At 46.5% G+C, this 16691-nt stretch overlaps 2 protein-coding genes across 4 annotated transcripts in view; both read left to right on the top strand.

Moving 5' to 3' along the window:
* Positions 1 to 2964, top strand: part of LOC307070966 (E3 ubiquitin/ISG15 ligase TRIM25-like) — a 9648-nt gene extending 6684 nt beyond the window's left edge. The window contains exons 7-8 of one of the 2 annotated variants that reach the window (XM_079729773.1): positions 54 to 128; positions 690 to 2964. In XM_079729773.1, coding sequence (XP_079585899.1) covers positions 54 to 128; positions 690 to 1258 — 644 coding nt within the window. In that variant the 3' untranslated portion in view covers positions 1259 to 2964. Of the gene's footprint in view, positions 1 to 50; positions 129 to 689 lie in introns of both variants that reach the window. The other variant, XM_079729772.1, reaches the window with a different exon arrangement.
* A 534-nt stretch (positions 2965 to 3498) lies between these two features.
* On the top strand, positions 3499 to 16615 carry man2b1 (mannosidase, alpha, class 2B, member 1; the record flags this gene model as incomplete). Of its 2 annotated transcripts, none has more annotated exons than XM_079729768.1 (23): positions 3499 to 3642; positions 3969 to 4071; positions 4624 to 4797; positions 6814 to 7007; positions 7438 to 7570; positions 7944 to 8089; positions 8653 to 8852; positions 9855 to 9975; positions 10226 to 10304; positions 10707 to 10816; positions 11393 to 11500; positions 11689 to 11805; positions 12025 to 12207; positions 12362 to 12459; positions 12632 to 12752; positions 13060 to 13178; positions 14055 to 14156; positions 14231 to 14318; positions 14780 to 14860; positions 15072 to 15296; positions 15588 to 15737; positions 15958 to 16060; positions 16479 to 16615. In XM_079729768.1, the coding sequence occupies 23 exons, from the start codon at positions 3499 to 3501 to the stop codon at positions 16583 to 16585; spliced, it is 3006 nt and encodes a 1001-aa protein (XP_079585894.1). In that variant the 3' UTR covers positions 16586 to 16615. The 2 variants fall into 2 exon arrangements, with proteins under 2 accessions (XP_079585894.1, XP_079585895.1); XM_079729769.1 differs by having other exon boundaries at positions 3532 to 3642; positions 12955 to 13178.
* Positions 16616 to 16691: the final 76 nt, after the last annotated feature.

The raw sequence follows: 16691 nt of genomic DNA, 5'->3' as shown, positions 1-16691 counted from the left end.
AAACAGCACCTGGAGTTCAGATTGAGTCATTTTGTGTGTTTCCCTCACAGTAGCTCCGGTGCCGTTCCCCCTGTCATCTGTGTCTCTGCAGCCTTCAGACCACAGGATGAGAGCAGCCTTCCTTAGGTGTAAGTATCACCCACACCTCCCTACACACACACACACACACACACACACACACACACACACACACACACACACACACACACACACACACACACACACACACACACACACACACACACGCCAGGTTAATCCTGGTGTCGTCACCTGCTGCTATTGACCTCTAACAAGTTGACAGCTCCGCTCTGCATCAATAATTCACATGACCCTACTCAGGATTACGTGTGTCCCATATCCTCTCTGTGTGTACTGTACCGTGCCCTGTACCTGTGTGTGTCTCTGTCACTCTTTCCTCGCTGTATGTTTCTCTGTCCGTCAGTCCTTGTGTTGTTTGAAGCTTGATTGTTTCTCAATTCTTCCATTAATAACAAGTAAAGTCTAAAGTCCCCTAGCCTTCGAAGGGTGAAATAAAGATCAATATTTTGTGTTTCTGATTCCTCTCCCTCCGCCTCCACTCTCCCCTCCCTCCATCCCTCCATTCCCCCACCCTTCCTCCATCTCCCCACCCCGTACTCATTCCTCCACCTGCGCCCTCCATCCCCCCACCCGCCCTCCACCTCCTCCAGTCTCCTGCGGCCTCTCCCTGGACCCCGACACGGCCCACCCCACCCTGGTGCTGCTGGCGGGCCCGTCGGCGGGGGCCCACTGCGGGGAGGAGCCCCAGGCCTACCCCCTGCACCCCCAGCGCTTCGACTCGGTGGCCCAGGTGCTGTGCCGCGAGGGCCAGTTCTCGGGCGCCAGCTACTGGGAGGTGGAGTGGCGTGGGGGGGGCTGGGTGGACGTGGGCGTCACCTACCGCGGCATCGGCCGCAAGGGCGGCGGTAAGCCCTGCCTGCTGGGCCGCAACGAGCACTCGTGGCGCCTGCGCTGCACGCACACGGGCTACTCGGCGTGGCACGACAACCGCAAGACCACGGTGGCGTCGGCGCCGTGCCCGCGCGTGGCCGTGTTCCTGGAGCGCCACCGGGGGGCGCTGTCGTTCTACAGCGTGTCGGACGTGCTCACGCTGCTGCATACCTTCCAGGGGCCCTTCTCCCAGCCGCTGTACCCCGCCTTCCGCCTGGACCTGGACGCCACACTGGTCATACACCCGGCGCCCAGCGGCCCGGCCGCCGCCGTAGCCCCGCCCCCCTAGACGGGCTCGGCCATTCAGTTAGCTTTCTCTCTGTGTCTCTCTCTTTCTCTCCCTCTATCCCTGTCTCTTTCACTGTTTCTGTCTCTCTATCTCTCTCTCTCTGTCTCTTTCTCTCTGTCTCTATCTCTCTCTCTCTCTATCTCTGTCTCTCTCTCTCTCTCTCTCTATCTCTCTTTGTCTCTCTGTCTCTATCTCTGTCTGTCTCTCTCTGCCTCTCTCGCTCTATCTCTGTCTCTCTCTCTCTCTCTCTCTCTCTCTCTCTCTCTCTCTCTCTTCTCTCTCTCTATCTCTCTCTATCTCTCTGTCTCTATCTCTGTCTGTCTTCTACCAAAAGAGCTCATCTGGATCGAGGATTAACATTAATTTGTTATTTTACTGTTTCGCTGTGTTCTCTGCTCACCAAAGGAACGTAGCTCTATTATACACATGTTTACATGTGAATGGACACTAAACAGAGATATTGTTTCTATGCATGACAAACTATTATAAAAAAGTATTTTTATTTATCAATATCGGGTCATTATGTAGGGATTTAGTGTGAAATGATATTCTATAATTCACTTCAGGATAATCGTGTGATTCATATTTTTGTTTTATGTAGACCTTTTAGTCATGTAAAAACGATTGAAATTTATAGTGGATCCCTAGATAACATTCCGTAGTGTCCATTATATTGGCTTGACAATCCAAATGTATGACTTTGGCGGTCTGATTCAGGAAATAGTTCATCATGTATATTGTATTGTTTCATAAGGGCCCCGTGTGCCTTTCTCAGATGTATCTTGAGTGCCTTCAACCAAATCAGAATCAGAGATGTTTGGTTCAGATGTTTTGGACGACCCAAGAAGGCCTTCACATTAATAGCAACGTCTGAAACCTCACTGTCCCCACTTCGCCTCGTCTCACATGTGCCCAACACTGCCCTCTAGCGTTGGAGTTTGACTTGCAAGATTAGTCGATCGATGGAAGATTCATAAAATCTCATTTTGATAATCGATTAATTGGCATAAATAACATTTGCTATTTGATGTTAAAGAAATTCTAATATTTTCTCAATTAACATTATACAATCAATACTTTTGTTGGTTGCTTGTCCGACAAAGCAAGTACTTTGAAGGCATAATTTTGCACTAAGTAATCAATATGAAAATAGCCGTTTCAGCCTAATTGGGTACCATGTTGTAAATCAGTGCTTAAAACACAGCACATCAATCATAGCTTCAATGTATATTTTGTATGAATGTCCAGTTCATGATTATGTTCATAGTATGGGTTATGTTTATCAATAGGAAACGTTTCTATGGGCTCATGAAAAGTGCAAATTTGAGTAACAAAATATTACAGAATTTAAATTCTAATTTGGTCCTGACTTTATTACTGACCACTGCCTATCGTAGAAACATTGTCTTGAATGCCTTTTATCATGGATGACTATAGGCATGATGGTAAAATAAAAAGTGTGTACAAATTGTGTTTTGTGTTTAAGAATAAGACAAATTTTCCAGTGAACCGTTCCCCTCTGGTTCCTGGTGACTGTCTCACTGGAGACTATGATATCCCTGTATGTGATTATTTGATACAGTTAGTTTGTCTTCATCCAATCCTAGCCAATAATCAGTAGGTCTACTTCAACACGTCTTCAATTGCTCTGTTAGTTGGCTGGGACACTCACATGTTAACATCATTCAATCTAGAATATCTTTGCCAAAAAGTTTGTTAATCCACAAAACCAATAGGACTATTGATCGATCTCTGACATGCCATACTAATAGACTATCTTTATTTTGTATTGATCATGTGACTAATGTAGCGGACTGTACATTATCCTCTGCTTCACTTCCTTGACATTGATGACCCAACGGTAACACAGCCTCCAATAAACACTTTAAACAGTCGGTTGTCATTCGTTTACTCAACCACTGAACAACTCGCACTACTGTGCCTTTTATCACAATATGGATGACTGCTCATGGGCTATTAATAAACTGGTACAATTTAATAATTATATCACTTACATGTAGTGTATTGCTAATATATATTTTACGTTTCTCTCAATTAATTTACTGCTGGTTTGAGTGGTGTGCAGAAAGAACATTTTAAATATTGAAAAATATGTATTGAATGAAAAAATACATACTTGAAAGATGTCATTAATTTGCGGACATTTAAGTATTTCAAGTATTGCCTGCCACCGTGGATTGGCAGGTCTGTTGTCACGTGACCCTGCTCGACATAAACACATGTCACATGATCTCTGCCTGTATTCCAAAATGGCGGCCCTGTCGCCTGTGCTGGTGCTGACATATCTCTCCTACTTTCACTCTGCAGTTTTAAGCTTCCCCCTCGATCAGCAGTCCCACGACACCTCCTCCTGCGGATACAAGGTAAGTGAAAAAGCAATGCTTATCTATTTTTGGGTTTACAGTATTTGGAAAACGGCGGTGTCTGTACTGTTATATCGCTGCTATTGGAAAGTTCAACTTCCATTTCACAGTGCTGACTTTTGTTATTGCTGTTTGTGAAGTGCTGACTGCAACCTCAGGAGCATGCACACAAAGATGATGGCCACAGAAGGGACAAAATCCGCTTGCTTTCGCACTAAAATGTGCTTTTACAGCAGTAATCAGCAGTCTGTACACTGCAACTATTATATACTCATCTCTCAATGTGTGTGTATTTGTGTGCGTGTATATCTGTGTTTGTGTGGTAGTCATGCCACGCGACAGTGCCCAACATGCTCAATGTCCACCTGGTGCCACACACCCATGATGACGTGGGCTGGCTGAAGACTGTTGACCAGTACTTCTATGGAGGTCAGTCTCCCTGATTAGGCTGTATTTGTTCTGGTCACAGGATATCACACCTCTTCCTTTTCAGCGAGCAGAAAAAATTCTGCTTCACTTCCTCTTCCTTTACTTTGATATGATCTCTTACTTGACAACTTGCTGTGTCCACAAAACCACACAATAAAATAATCACATTTGAGATGTTATTGACTTGGTAATAGATAGTGCTGACAAACAGCTTTCATACTCAATGTTTAGCAGCCATTTGGAGTTGTATGCCTTTTTGGAAGAAGCAGGCATTTGGATTGAATATTCACTTTTAAAATGTGCAATTTATAACTTGAATGCTTTACCTGGACCTTTTACGTTGTAACATGTATCAGTAATCACAAGCTTTTACTGCCAACGTTCCCAAGCTGACTGTTGTGTCATGTGAAGGACTCGGAAATGAGCTTGTGAACGTTTTCTCTTTTAATCAGTGTTCCCTCTGATGACTGTAAACAGATATCTGCTCTTTGACTGTGTGTGTGATTGATTGTGTGTGTGTGTGTGTGTGTGTGTGTGTGTGTGTGTGGGCAGGTCGTAATGACATCCAGCATGCGGGGGTCCAGTACATCCTGGACTCTGTGGTGGGGCAGCTGCTGCAGAACCCAGAGCGCCGCTTCATCTACGTGGAGACGGCCTTCTTCTACCGCTGGTGGAAGAACCAGCCACCCAGCATGCAGAAGGCAGTCAGACAGCTGGTTGACCAAGGTCTGCTCGCACAGTCACTCACTCTGTCAGTCAGTCAGTCACTCAAACAATCACATAGTCAATCAACCATTCAGTCTCTCAGTCAATCGCACATACACCCTGTCAATTATATTCAAAGAGCTTTATCTGCATCTCTCAGATGCCAATAACTATCAAAATAGTCTTAAATGAAAAATGTTGATCTAAAAAAGTTATTGTCTCAGACTTCAATATAACAGAATACTTTTTAACATTGTTGAACAACCTAACATTCATTCAAAAATTAGAATAAGAAATACGTGTGCAAAAATTCACTGTAGGCTTTTGGATAAGTCTCTCTATCGTACTCGCACTCTTATGCATACATGCGGTGGTTTGATACGATAAGGTAACACCTTAGATGAGAGGTCGGCCTGCGTCTCTCCAAGAGCTCCACAAGGAGAAGTCCAAAGCATGGGCAAGGACTTCTTATACAGTTGTCAGGTCTCAGGTTGCTGAGAACAGCTCTGCTCCACAATAAAACTAAAGCATTGGTTAATCAGATGATAAGTCAAAATAGATGGAAACCCTCATGTGTGTATCAGAGGGAGCCATAGCTGTGCTTTCTGAGTTGGAGCCTTTGACCCTTCAGCCAGTCCCAGGGGGTCAAGGAAATGGCAATAAATGTAAGCGACACGGAGGGGCAGTTAGGGAAACGGAGTGTGATAATGACATTTTCTCATAACTGGACTATCCAAGAGTCATTAGCATAGTGTACATAACAAGGTTAACAATAAGGCAATATGCACACACAAACTGAAAGCTCAACACTTTAATCTCTCAAAGTCCAAAACGGTAAAATCCACTGGTCCATTGATGTGCTGTCTAGTTGCGTAGTATAGCTTTACATTAAGTCTTTTTCTCAGTCCTTTCATGAAAGGCTGTGGTCAGCCATATTGGTATTTTGATGGAATTTTGACACCATAGAATAAGCACCAAGTGTAAGCGCAACCGGTTATTTAAGGTCGATCTGATCACAACCCCATGGATCGTGTTTCCACGTCCTCAACCACTGGTACAACCACACTGTGCAACGACAAGATACTTCGTACTCGATTAGTCCCATGGGAAATACAGGACTCACACAGTAGTACAGTAGTACGTGAAATGTATCTATTTATTTAATTAAATTATATTTGTTTAGCCCTTTCTCACAGATAAAGTCTAAAAAAAAACATTTTTTTCAAAAACCGAGGATAAAATTATAAGAGGTGTATATATATATATACACTACATGAATAAAACATTTGTGATCGACCATTATACACAAGTGTCTAAAGTGGCCAATATATTTAGTACAGTACAGTATATTTTTCATAGAAATAATAGAAAGCACTGCAAACGCAATAAAACGCTCTCCCTGAATTTAATAGTGCCCTGAAGGCATTTGCTCCGTTTAATTGACTCCTGCTACAGCGTACGCGGCAGCCATTAAAAAAAGTGCTAAACTTTACAAGTTCCTTCCCATGGCACCTCGTTACTGTACTGGAGCATGTGATGTCACAACTCTTTCGACCAATCACCTTTCTTTATGGCTTGGCAGCTGCTCAGTAGGTGGTGAATGGTTCCTAGTTGGATCCTGGTTGTCCTTGAGCAATTGCACCAGACTCTGCGGTGAATGAGTGAATGCAAGGGTGTATGAATGAGTGAATTAATGTACTTTGGAGTGCGGGAATGTTAGACTTGAAATCTGTCTCTCTCTCCCCAACGCTCTCTGTCTCTCACTCTTCCTCATCCACTCACTGTCTTTCAGGAGTCTGTCTATCGGTTAAATTACAATCAAAAGACCTTTATACGCATGTAAAACAAACATTATAAACTGAAACAATGGAAAAATAAACAATGTCGACTTGGAAAATGTAATATGAAATGAATTGGAATATAAAATAATAATATAAAACCAAAGCGCTCTCTCTCTCTCTCTCTCTCTCTCTATCTTTCTTTCTTTCTTTCTTTCTTTCTTTCTTTCTTTCTTTCTTTACCCCTCCCCCCCCCCAGGCCGGCTGGAGTTTGTGAACGGCGGGTGGTGTATGAGTGATGAGGCCACCACTCACTACAGCGCCGTCATCGACCAGATGACCCTCGGCCTGCGCTTCCTCAATGACACCTTCGGGCCGTGTGGACGCCCCCGCGTAGCCTGGCACATCGACCCCTTCGGACACGCCCGCGAGCACGCCTCCATGTTCGCTCAGGTGGGCAGGGCGGCCTGGGGCGTCTGCCACCCCAGTTTATTTAAGGATTGATTAACCCATTCAGACCGGATCACGCATTGTATCTACTAGATACAATGTTGCGCCGCACAGCAGCCGGTACAAATGGGTTAATCAAAAAAGCTTCTGAGCTGCCAAATTCATAGGATAGGGCAGACATCTTCTATCGTCTAGTAGGTTCAAACAAAAGTAGAGACTAAGAATAGACTATAAAATAATTACAATATAAAATAGAAATTCAAATTGTGTGTGTGTGTGTGTGTGTGTGTGTGTGTGTGTGTGTGTGTGTGTGTGTGTGTGTGTGTGTGTGTGTGTGTGTGTGTGTGTGTGTGTGTGTGTGTGTGAGATATCAGATTACCATGTTGTGTTTTGGTAGTAGGATGATTCCCTGCTCCTGTGTGTTTGGTTCCAGATGGGCTACGATGGCTTCTTCTTCGGTCGGCTGGACTACCAGGACCGGGACAACCGGATCAGAACCCTGGACCAGGAGCTGCTGTGGAGGGCCTCTGAGAGCCTCGAGCCTCCATATGCAGACCTCTTCACTGGTACACAAACACAACTAGGCAAAACACACACACACTCAGTGCCGGCTGGCACTAACACTACTATCATCACCATTTAGCAGACCTCTCCTCCTGGTATTACTCATAAGATTGAATTGCTCCTTCATGGCCTGTATCCATAAAGTTCTCTGTAATTTGATTTGGACAGAATAATTAACAAGCTAATTACATAATGGGCAACTAGTTTGTACTTTTGGAGTCGGTTCTTGTAGTGAATTCAGACGAAGGGGTACATGGGTGTTACTTAGAAGTGTCTCTTGCACAAGGCTGGCTACAGGTAAGTCCTGGGGATCCCACCCAATACCATACCTTTTTGTGTGTGTGAACCGGTTCCCGTGGTCTTGGGTTTCTCCAGGTATCTTACCCAACGGCTACAACCCACCGAAGGGCTTCTGCTGGGACCAGTCCTGTGACGACGCACCCATCATGGACGACCCAGACCTAGAGGACTACAACGTTGACGACGTCGTACAACGTTTCACGGTGGCAGCCAACAGTCAGGTCAGGCAGACACACTCACTAACTCACTCACTGACTCACTCACTCACTCACTCACTCACTCACTCACTCACTCAGTCTCAAACGCACACAGTGTGGATGGTTAGCTCTCTCAGTAAAACCAATGTGTACTATTTTGTGATCATGTGAGTCATTCATTTATGTGATTGAGGGGGAGGGGGGGGGGGGATGTTATGGCTTAGTTCACAAAAAAAATCAGGGAAGATGCATCAATGTATGAATCATAAGGAAATGCATCTGAAACTTACGGAAAACGGATATGTTCAATGATATGAAATGAAACAAAAACAAACGGTTGATCAAGTATCCTGTTGGCCTCTTCCTGCCGTGTTGTGCCTACATGTGTCTAATCCTAAAGAGGTCACCTGACCGGGGGCCGACCCCACTTCCTGTTAGCCGTACAGCTGTCCAGTGGGTGGCGCCATGTCGAATACATTCCCCAAAAATGTAAAATTAGCTCTATGGAGGAGCAGGTTAGGACCTTGTGCTCTTGGTAGTCTACGGGCAAAACTGCTGACGTCTATGTCCCCTCAACCCCCCGCCAGGCCATGGCGTACAAGACCAAGCACATCATCATGACCATGGGCTCGGACTTCCAGTACGAGAACGCCAACCTGTGGTACAAGAACCTAGACAAGCTGATCCGCTACGTCAACGCGCGGCAGGCCAACGGCAGCCGGATCAACGTGCTCTACTCCACCCCCTCCTGCTACCTGCAGGAACTGCACCACTCCAACCTCACCTGGTAGGATAAACACGTCTCCTACTCCGACCCTAGCCCCGCCCCCTCACCTGATAGGATAAACACGTCCCCTAACCCGATCCTAGCCCCGCCCCCTCACCTGATAGGATAAACACGGCCCCTAACCCGACACTAGCCCCGCCCCCTCACCTGGTAGGATAAACACGCCCCCTACTCCGACCCTAGCCCCGCCCCCTCACCTGGTAGGATAAACACATCCCCTAACCCGACCCTAGCCCCGCCCCCTCACCTGGTAGGATAAACATGCCCCCTAGCCCCGCCCCCTCATCTGATAGGATAAACACGTCCCCTAACCCGACCCTAGCCCCGCCCCCTCACCTGGTAGGATAAACACGTCCCCTACTCCGACCCTAGCCCCGCCCCCTCACCTGGTAGGATAAACACGGCCCCTAACCCGACCCTAGCCCCGCCCCCTCACCTGGTAGGATAAACACGCCCCCTAGCCCCGCCCCCTCACCTGGTAGGATAAACATGCCCCTTAACCCGACCCTAGCCCCGCCCCCTCACCTGGTAGGATAAACACGTCTCCTAACCCAACACTAGCCCCGCCCCCTCACCTGGTAGGATAAACACATCTCCTAACCCAACACTAGCCCCGCCCCCTCACCTGGTAGGATAAACATGCCCCTTAACCCGACCCTAGCCCCGCCCCCTCGCCTGGTAGGATAAACATGCCCCTTAACCCGACCCTAGCCCCGCCCCCTCACCTGGTAGGATAAACATGCCCCCTAACCCGACCCTAGCCCCACCTTATCACCTGGTGGGTTAAAAAAGCCCCCTAACCCGACCCTAGCCCCACCTTACCACCTTGTAGAAGGGAAAAAAAATATAGGAAGCAATTGCAGATGTCTAAAAAATGCGTAATACTGTATGAATATAAATAAGATGTGCTTTGGTGAAATTAACGAAAAGGTATCCCATTAAATCCACATTGCTTTACCAACGGGTACGTCTCCTCCATCCTCCTATATCCACCCCCACCAGGACGCTGAAGACAGACGACTTCTTCCCATACGCTGACAACGCCCACAACTTCTGGACGGGGTACTTCACCAGCCGCCCTGCCCTCAAGCGCTACGAGAGGGTCAGCAACGGCCGTCTGCAGGTACCCCCCCCCCCCCCCCCTTCTTTTGATACATTCATACATTCATCTTTTGCATGAATTTTGCTGTGTGTACTGTGCGGTAGAAAGATAAAAATTGAACTGTGCTGTTACAGCAGGTATCAGTACTTAGTAGACTGCAAGACGTGTAGATATACTAATCTGTGGCTGTGCGTGTGTGTGTGTGTGTGGGTGTGCGTGTGTGTGTGTGTGTGTGTGTGTGTGTGTGTGTGTGTGTGTTTGTGTTTTTTAGACTTGTAACCAGCTGGAGGTGCTCGGGGGGCCGTCCTCCAGAAAGGGGCCCTTCGGGGCCGGAGACAGCGAGACCCTGAGTAGGATACACAATTCTATATCCTTATCTCTTCCCACCCTCTTTTCCTCCATCTCTCCCTTTCTCTCGGTCCGTTTCCCTCTTATTACCCTCTTTCTCCCGCCATCACTCTCTCCTGTAATGCTGTGTTCTGGAGCCAGGGGGCGCTAATCTGTTGGACCCTCCCTAGGTTGCTGAAGGAAATGTGTTTAAAAAAGAATGATGCAAATGGATTATCATACCTTTCTGGCATTTCCCAAACAAATGAGTCCTTCAGTGATTAAATAATAAAGCATTTCACGAGTTATACAATTGTACAATAATTAGACATTATATGAGGATTTTTATAGCTAGTCTGAGCCTAATAGGAAAAACAGTTGTGTTTATTGCTCCTGAAGGCAGTACCGTTGGTTGTGATTGGCAGGAGAGGCGATGGCAGTGGCCCAGCATCACGATGCTGTGTCTGGGACAGAGAAGCAGCATGTTGCCAACGACTATGCCAGGAGGCTCGCCAATGGCTGGCAGCACTGTCAGGTACTGTATTCCCACCTCCAGCACGAGGTGTGTGTGTGTGTGTGTGTGTGTGTGTGTGTGTGTGTGTGTGTGTGTGTGTGTGTGTGACTATACATTGGTATATAAAATGCATATTCATCATAATTAGTCTCTGTTCAAGTTTTAAAGTAACGACATAAGTATTAAACTGTTTTTTAGTTTTTAAACTACTTTTTCCATTTCGGCAAAGCAGTGATCAAATAAAAAAATTGGACAAGAAAGACAAACTTTGTTGGTTTGTATTGCTCCCTGCATATATTTTAAATATATATTGTTGCACACAACTGCAATTTTCCACCTCCTGTTCAACTTTTTTAAAATATATATATTTTACTATTTCACTTCAGTGTTACTGTCTAGTGATGTATAAACCAAAAAGGATTAACATATGTTTATGTAACAACAACCGTAACACAAAAAACCTCCATCTCTCAATGGAAGGTTGTCTCATTATCATGGTTTAGAATGTTCAGTACGCTGTAAAATAATGAACCGATCCATAGGATGAGTGACGGGTGTTTAGTGCTGTATGGCTGACGGCTGGTGTCTCTCTGTCAGGTGGTGGTCAGTAACTCTCTGGCTGCACTCAGCGGATCGTCTGCGGGTCGTATTTACTGTGACAACCTCAACGTCAGCGCTTGTCCTCTCACTGAGGCCAGCAAGAAGGTGACACGCATCCAAGCACACACGCACGCGCGCACAGGTGGCATGCACGGCCACACGAGCAGAAACAAGGACACGATCCAATACACAAGGAGACACACATTTGAGATGGAATATTCGGTTCTTTACATCTTATTCTGTTTTTGGTTTTAGTTGTGTTGTCTCGTTCTCTGTGTCTATCTCTCTCTCAGTTCTCTGTGAATGTCTACAACTCCCTCGCTCGCCCAGTGGTGTGGCCGGTCAGACTTCCAGTCAACGCCTCGGCGTACACCGTGTTGGACGCCACCGGTACACCGGTAGACTGCCAGGTCAGTGTGTGTGTTTCAGACCACAGCTTGTTAATTATCTGCCAACATATGCTCGGTATCGCTGTCTACAGATGGCCCTGAAATAGAAAACAACCAATGCTTTGTGCAATTTAGTTAAAAAGAAAGATAAAAAAACAATCAAACCTATGGAAGCAAATCATATTATAGGTCAGCCGAGAAATGATCTTCAATGCACCCCTAATGTTGATAATCTGGCAGGTGGTCCCCATGTCCAAAGCCACCCAGCAGGTGAGGAAGGATCGGGGGTATGCGGTCAACGAGCTGGTGTTCCAGGCCCAGGCCCCTCCGCTGGGCTACAGCACCTACTCTGTGTCCGTGCTTCAGAATGGGCCTCCTTCGGCCTCCGCGAAGTCTGGGCCTCCAGCAGCCATCGAAAACAAGGTCAGCCTGCCTCCTAATCTTCAAAATTGTAATAACATCTAAAAATAAATAAAAAATTGCAAAATCGTAAAGTGAAAGGAAGAGCTAAGCTGTAAAAACAAAAATCTGGATAGAAGAATATTTTTTCAACCGTGTGTGTGTGTGTGTGTGTCAGTTTGTGCGAGCAACCTTTGACCCTGCCACAGGTCTACTGGACAGCCTCACCAACCTGGAGACCCAGCAGACCATAAAACTGACCCAGAACTTCTACTGGTCAGTACCTCTCTGCTGAATATATTTCTAATATACAAGTGTATGTAAACCGGTATATCAGCCAACTGTGTTTCTGTCTTGTCTTTGAAGTTCAATAATCACAAAGAACGGGTTCTTTGTTAGATAAAGTGTCCAAAAGGATAAACTCTGTCCGTCTGTCTGTCTGTCTCAGGTACAACGCCAGCGATGGTAAAAGCTCCATCAGCGACCAGGCGTCTGGCGCCTACATCTTCAGACCAAACTCCTCCTCACCCTTCATTATAAGCTGCACGGCTGAGACTGAGAGCATTCAGGTGGAGCTCCATAACACCACAACAACCCAGCTGTCCTTTTCCAGAACTCCACCTCCTAAACTTGCATCACTCCATCCCATTGACTTCCACTCAAACGTCCATTCAGACACATTCAACATCTACAGTGAAAAATAAGTGAAATATATAGTACTTCCTACTTCCGTTTTTAAATTTTGTTTATCTCTACCTTTAATCCCTGCAGCTCTTCATCTTTCTCCCCCTCTCTCTTTTCTCCATCTCTTCCATGATCTCTTTCTCTCTCTCCCCCTCCCTCCCTCCCTCGCCCCCTCTCTCTCTCCTTCCCCAGACACCGGAGCTTCAGGAGGTGAGGCAGCAGTTCGGACCATGGGTATCCCAGGTGATCCGTCTCCATAGCAACAGCAAGGCCCTGGAAATGGAATGGACAGTTGGACCCGTGCCCATAGCGTGAGTCACTGCTGGCGGTGGGCGAGGCTATTGGCTTTTCAATCGGGGCGGAGGGTGGAGCTATCGATCTCTGCTTACGTTCGAAAACAAAGACTTGGTTGAAGGACGTACAAATAGTTTGTTTTTGTTAAGAACTGTTACTATAAACTTATGCTCTTGGGGCTGGATGAGATGCATTTGGCTTAATTCTAAATGGTATCAATAGTGAGAGCATTGAGCTGCTAAACGGATGGGGTTTATTACATACCTGGATGACGGGTAATCTAGGTAAGTTGTGCTTGGTAATAGTAAAGTGAAGGAGGTTAGTTCCTTAGTTAGACATTCAACATTTTTGATAGATGTTTTGAATGATGGTGAAAATAGCCCCATCCCTTGTCACATTGATCATATGACATAACCACCGTCTCTGCAGAGAACATTCTGGTAGGAGGCAGTCCGAACAGGAGTTTCACTTTTATCAGAAGTTTAAACACACACACACATACGCGCACGCACACGAGTGCACACACACACAAACACACCTACTGTTATGTAAGCATGCGTGTCTTGTGAAGAGGGTCAGGTGTGTAGAGACAAAACACTCCCACACACTGCTGTTGTGTCTAAAGGATTTCTCTAGTCTCACACCGTAACTTTCTCTTCCGCTCGATGGATCTATAGAAGGATAGAAAGTACATGTTTTTACATTCTTTCATTTCAGCCATCTATGGCGACCTGATGTATACCTGCACATTGTCATACACGCACACACTTATGCAATCACAGCACTGATATCCGATCACTCTGATCACTCATATTTGTATTCTCCGTCCCTATCATGATTGATCATGAGCAATAACCGTTACTAATGTATCCGTAACCCCCATGGCTCCCCAGGGACGGCCAGGGGAAGGAGGTGATCACCCGTCTGGACAGCAGCATTGCCTCCTCTGGGGTCTTCTACACGGACTCCAACGGCCGAGAGGTCCTCCAGAGGAAGTGAGTGGTCTTCCACCAAGGTTCGACTCTTTAGTCTTTTAGCAAACGCTTGAGGTAACTTCCTGGTCCCACAGGAAGGACTTCCGGCCCACTTGGGACCTGAAACAGACGGAGCCGGTGGCTGGGAACTACTACCCCATCAACTCCAGGGCCTACATCAAGGTGCCTGCTACCCCCCCCCCCACAAAAACACACACCAATGCTGTAACGCCTCGTGCCCACTGCACCGTCCGTTGACGGATCCCCACTGACTTTGAATGGGGACGGACGCGCAATGCATTGTGGATCCGTCCGTTCCGTTGGATCCGTCGGCGCCGTCAAAAAGTTGAAAAATGTTCAACTTTTTTGGCAGCGACGGATCCGTCATCCAATCAGATCGCGTATGCAAATTGTGACACTACTCGGGCTCTGACGACCCTGGAAAGCTCCCCCATCCGTCAGCCACGCCTTCCGACGTCCGTTGACGAACGGTGCATTGGGCACGAGGCGTAAAACACGTGTTTAACATGTTTCCACTCTTATCACTGAAACACATTGCTTAAAAACCGTTCTTGAAAGTTGAACAATTAAGTGAGTGTTTCTGTCGTAGCAGCATTCTTCAACGTGTGTTTGTGTGTGTGTAGGATGATAAAGACCAGCTGACTGTAGTGACAGACCGCTCTCAGGGTGGAAGTAGCATCCACGATGGATCTCTGGAGATCATGGTAACTAACACACAGACACACACCTACCTACCTGTCTGACTTTGTTTCCAGGTGTGTTTGTGTGCAAACAACTTGGACAAACATGCAAAGCTCAAAAAAAACACACACACATAACCGCGCCAATACAGACGCGCCTTTTTGTGGTGTGTGCATTTGTGTGAGTGCAAAACTATTCACACAAACTAACTCCGCCTCCGCTCCCCCCCCCCAGCTCCACCGGCGGTTGCTCCATGACGACTGGCGCGGCGTCGGCGAACCCCTCAACGAGACGTCCGGGGTGTTCCCGCTGGGCCTGGTGGTCCGAGGCCGCCTCCTCCTCTCCCTGACTCCGCCCGCCCTCGCGGCCGACGCCCACCGGCCCCTGGCCCAGGAGAACGTGCTACAGCCCCTGCTGTCCTTCACTGAGGGGGGGCCCCCGCCTGGATCTCTGCTGGAGGTGTGTGCCCTTGTGGGGGTGGGGGGGTTCTCTAGGCTCTTAACTAAATCGCTTCTTTTTGTAGTTCTCTACCCAAAGAAAGATAATAGAATAGATATCTGTGCTTTAGTTGAATCTTGTTGGTCCCTCCAGTTAGATATCTCCTTCTGTTTGTCGACCAATGGATTTCAAAAATGCAAATAGAAAATGTACATTTAAATACTAGTTGGATTACCTAAAATGTTAGTATAAACCCAGGACTGTGCATACAACCATTTAAAGTGTTTCTAAGCGCTCCAATTGGTGTTCCAGTTCTCAGGTCTCCAGGCTGCACTGCCCCCTGCAGTCCACCTATTGACACTGAGCCAGTGGGGGCAGGACTCCCTGCTGGTCAGACTGGAGCACCAGTTCCAGACCAAGGAGAGCAAGGAGCACTCAGTACCCTTTACTGTTAACCTGCAGGTATATATACACACATCTGTACCTGGGAACCTCTAGGCACGCACATTGACACCCTCTCTTTCCCTGTCAGTCTATTATTTTATTTATGGTTTATTTGATAGGGAAAGAGTGTACGTAGACCAACAGCTATCCAATGCAAGTATCATAGTGCTGAAAGCGCTTGCTACTTAGCAACATCCGCCCCTAGTATTAATCTCTATCAATGTCTTTCTCATTGTAGAAATTATTCTCTACGCTGAAAGTGGTGGGAGTGTCCGAGCTGAACCTGTCAGCCAATCAGTGGATAGATGAGATGAAACGTCTGGACTGGAGGCCAAAGATGGGTATGTAACACTGTGAATATTACATAAACATTAAAGAACTCGGGCTACTATTTTGTATTTGTTATAAAGCAGGCGCTAGTGTTTCCCTATGCTGCTGGAAGTCAAGCGATCCTTGTTTACTGTAATAATAATGAATAGAAAATAGAGATTGAGAAATGTTCAGCAGTGTACCGAACCGTTTTACCTAGAAATAAATAACATAGAATATGACGCTAATGCATTGCATCTTTAGATCCCTTATTTTTAGCGAGACATTAGAAAACTTGATGCAGAATCTGCATTTTTAGTCTCCTGGAAGCTTCTCTTCAACTTACTATGATAGATGTTTTTTTATGGTAAGACACATTTGTAATAATGTCAGTATAACAACATTCTATATCAATGTAATTAACTGTTTTCATGTGTTGTTGGATCACAGCCTTGAAGCCCCTGCGGAAGCCCCTGGGAGACCCCTCTGTGTGGGAGGTAATCCTGACCCCCATGCAGATCCGGACCTTCATCCTCAGAGTCGCACCCCGCCGATAGCCAACGCCCCCAACAAGGATGACCTGCCAATCACCTCTGCCTTTAGATTAACATGGAGTCAAATTCTGATTTGACTCCATGTTAATCTAAATGGACTGTCATTGAT

The sequence above is a fragment of the Pollachius pollachius genome (genome assembly GCF_949987615.1).
Source record: "Pollachius pollachius genome assembly, chromosome: 2".
Lineage (NCBI taxonomy): Eukaryota > Metazoa > Chordata > Actinopteri > Gadiformes > Gadidae > Pollachius > Pollachius pollachius.
This window is presented reverse-complemented; position numbering and strand designations above follow the sequence as displayed.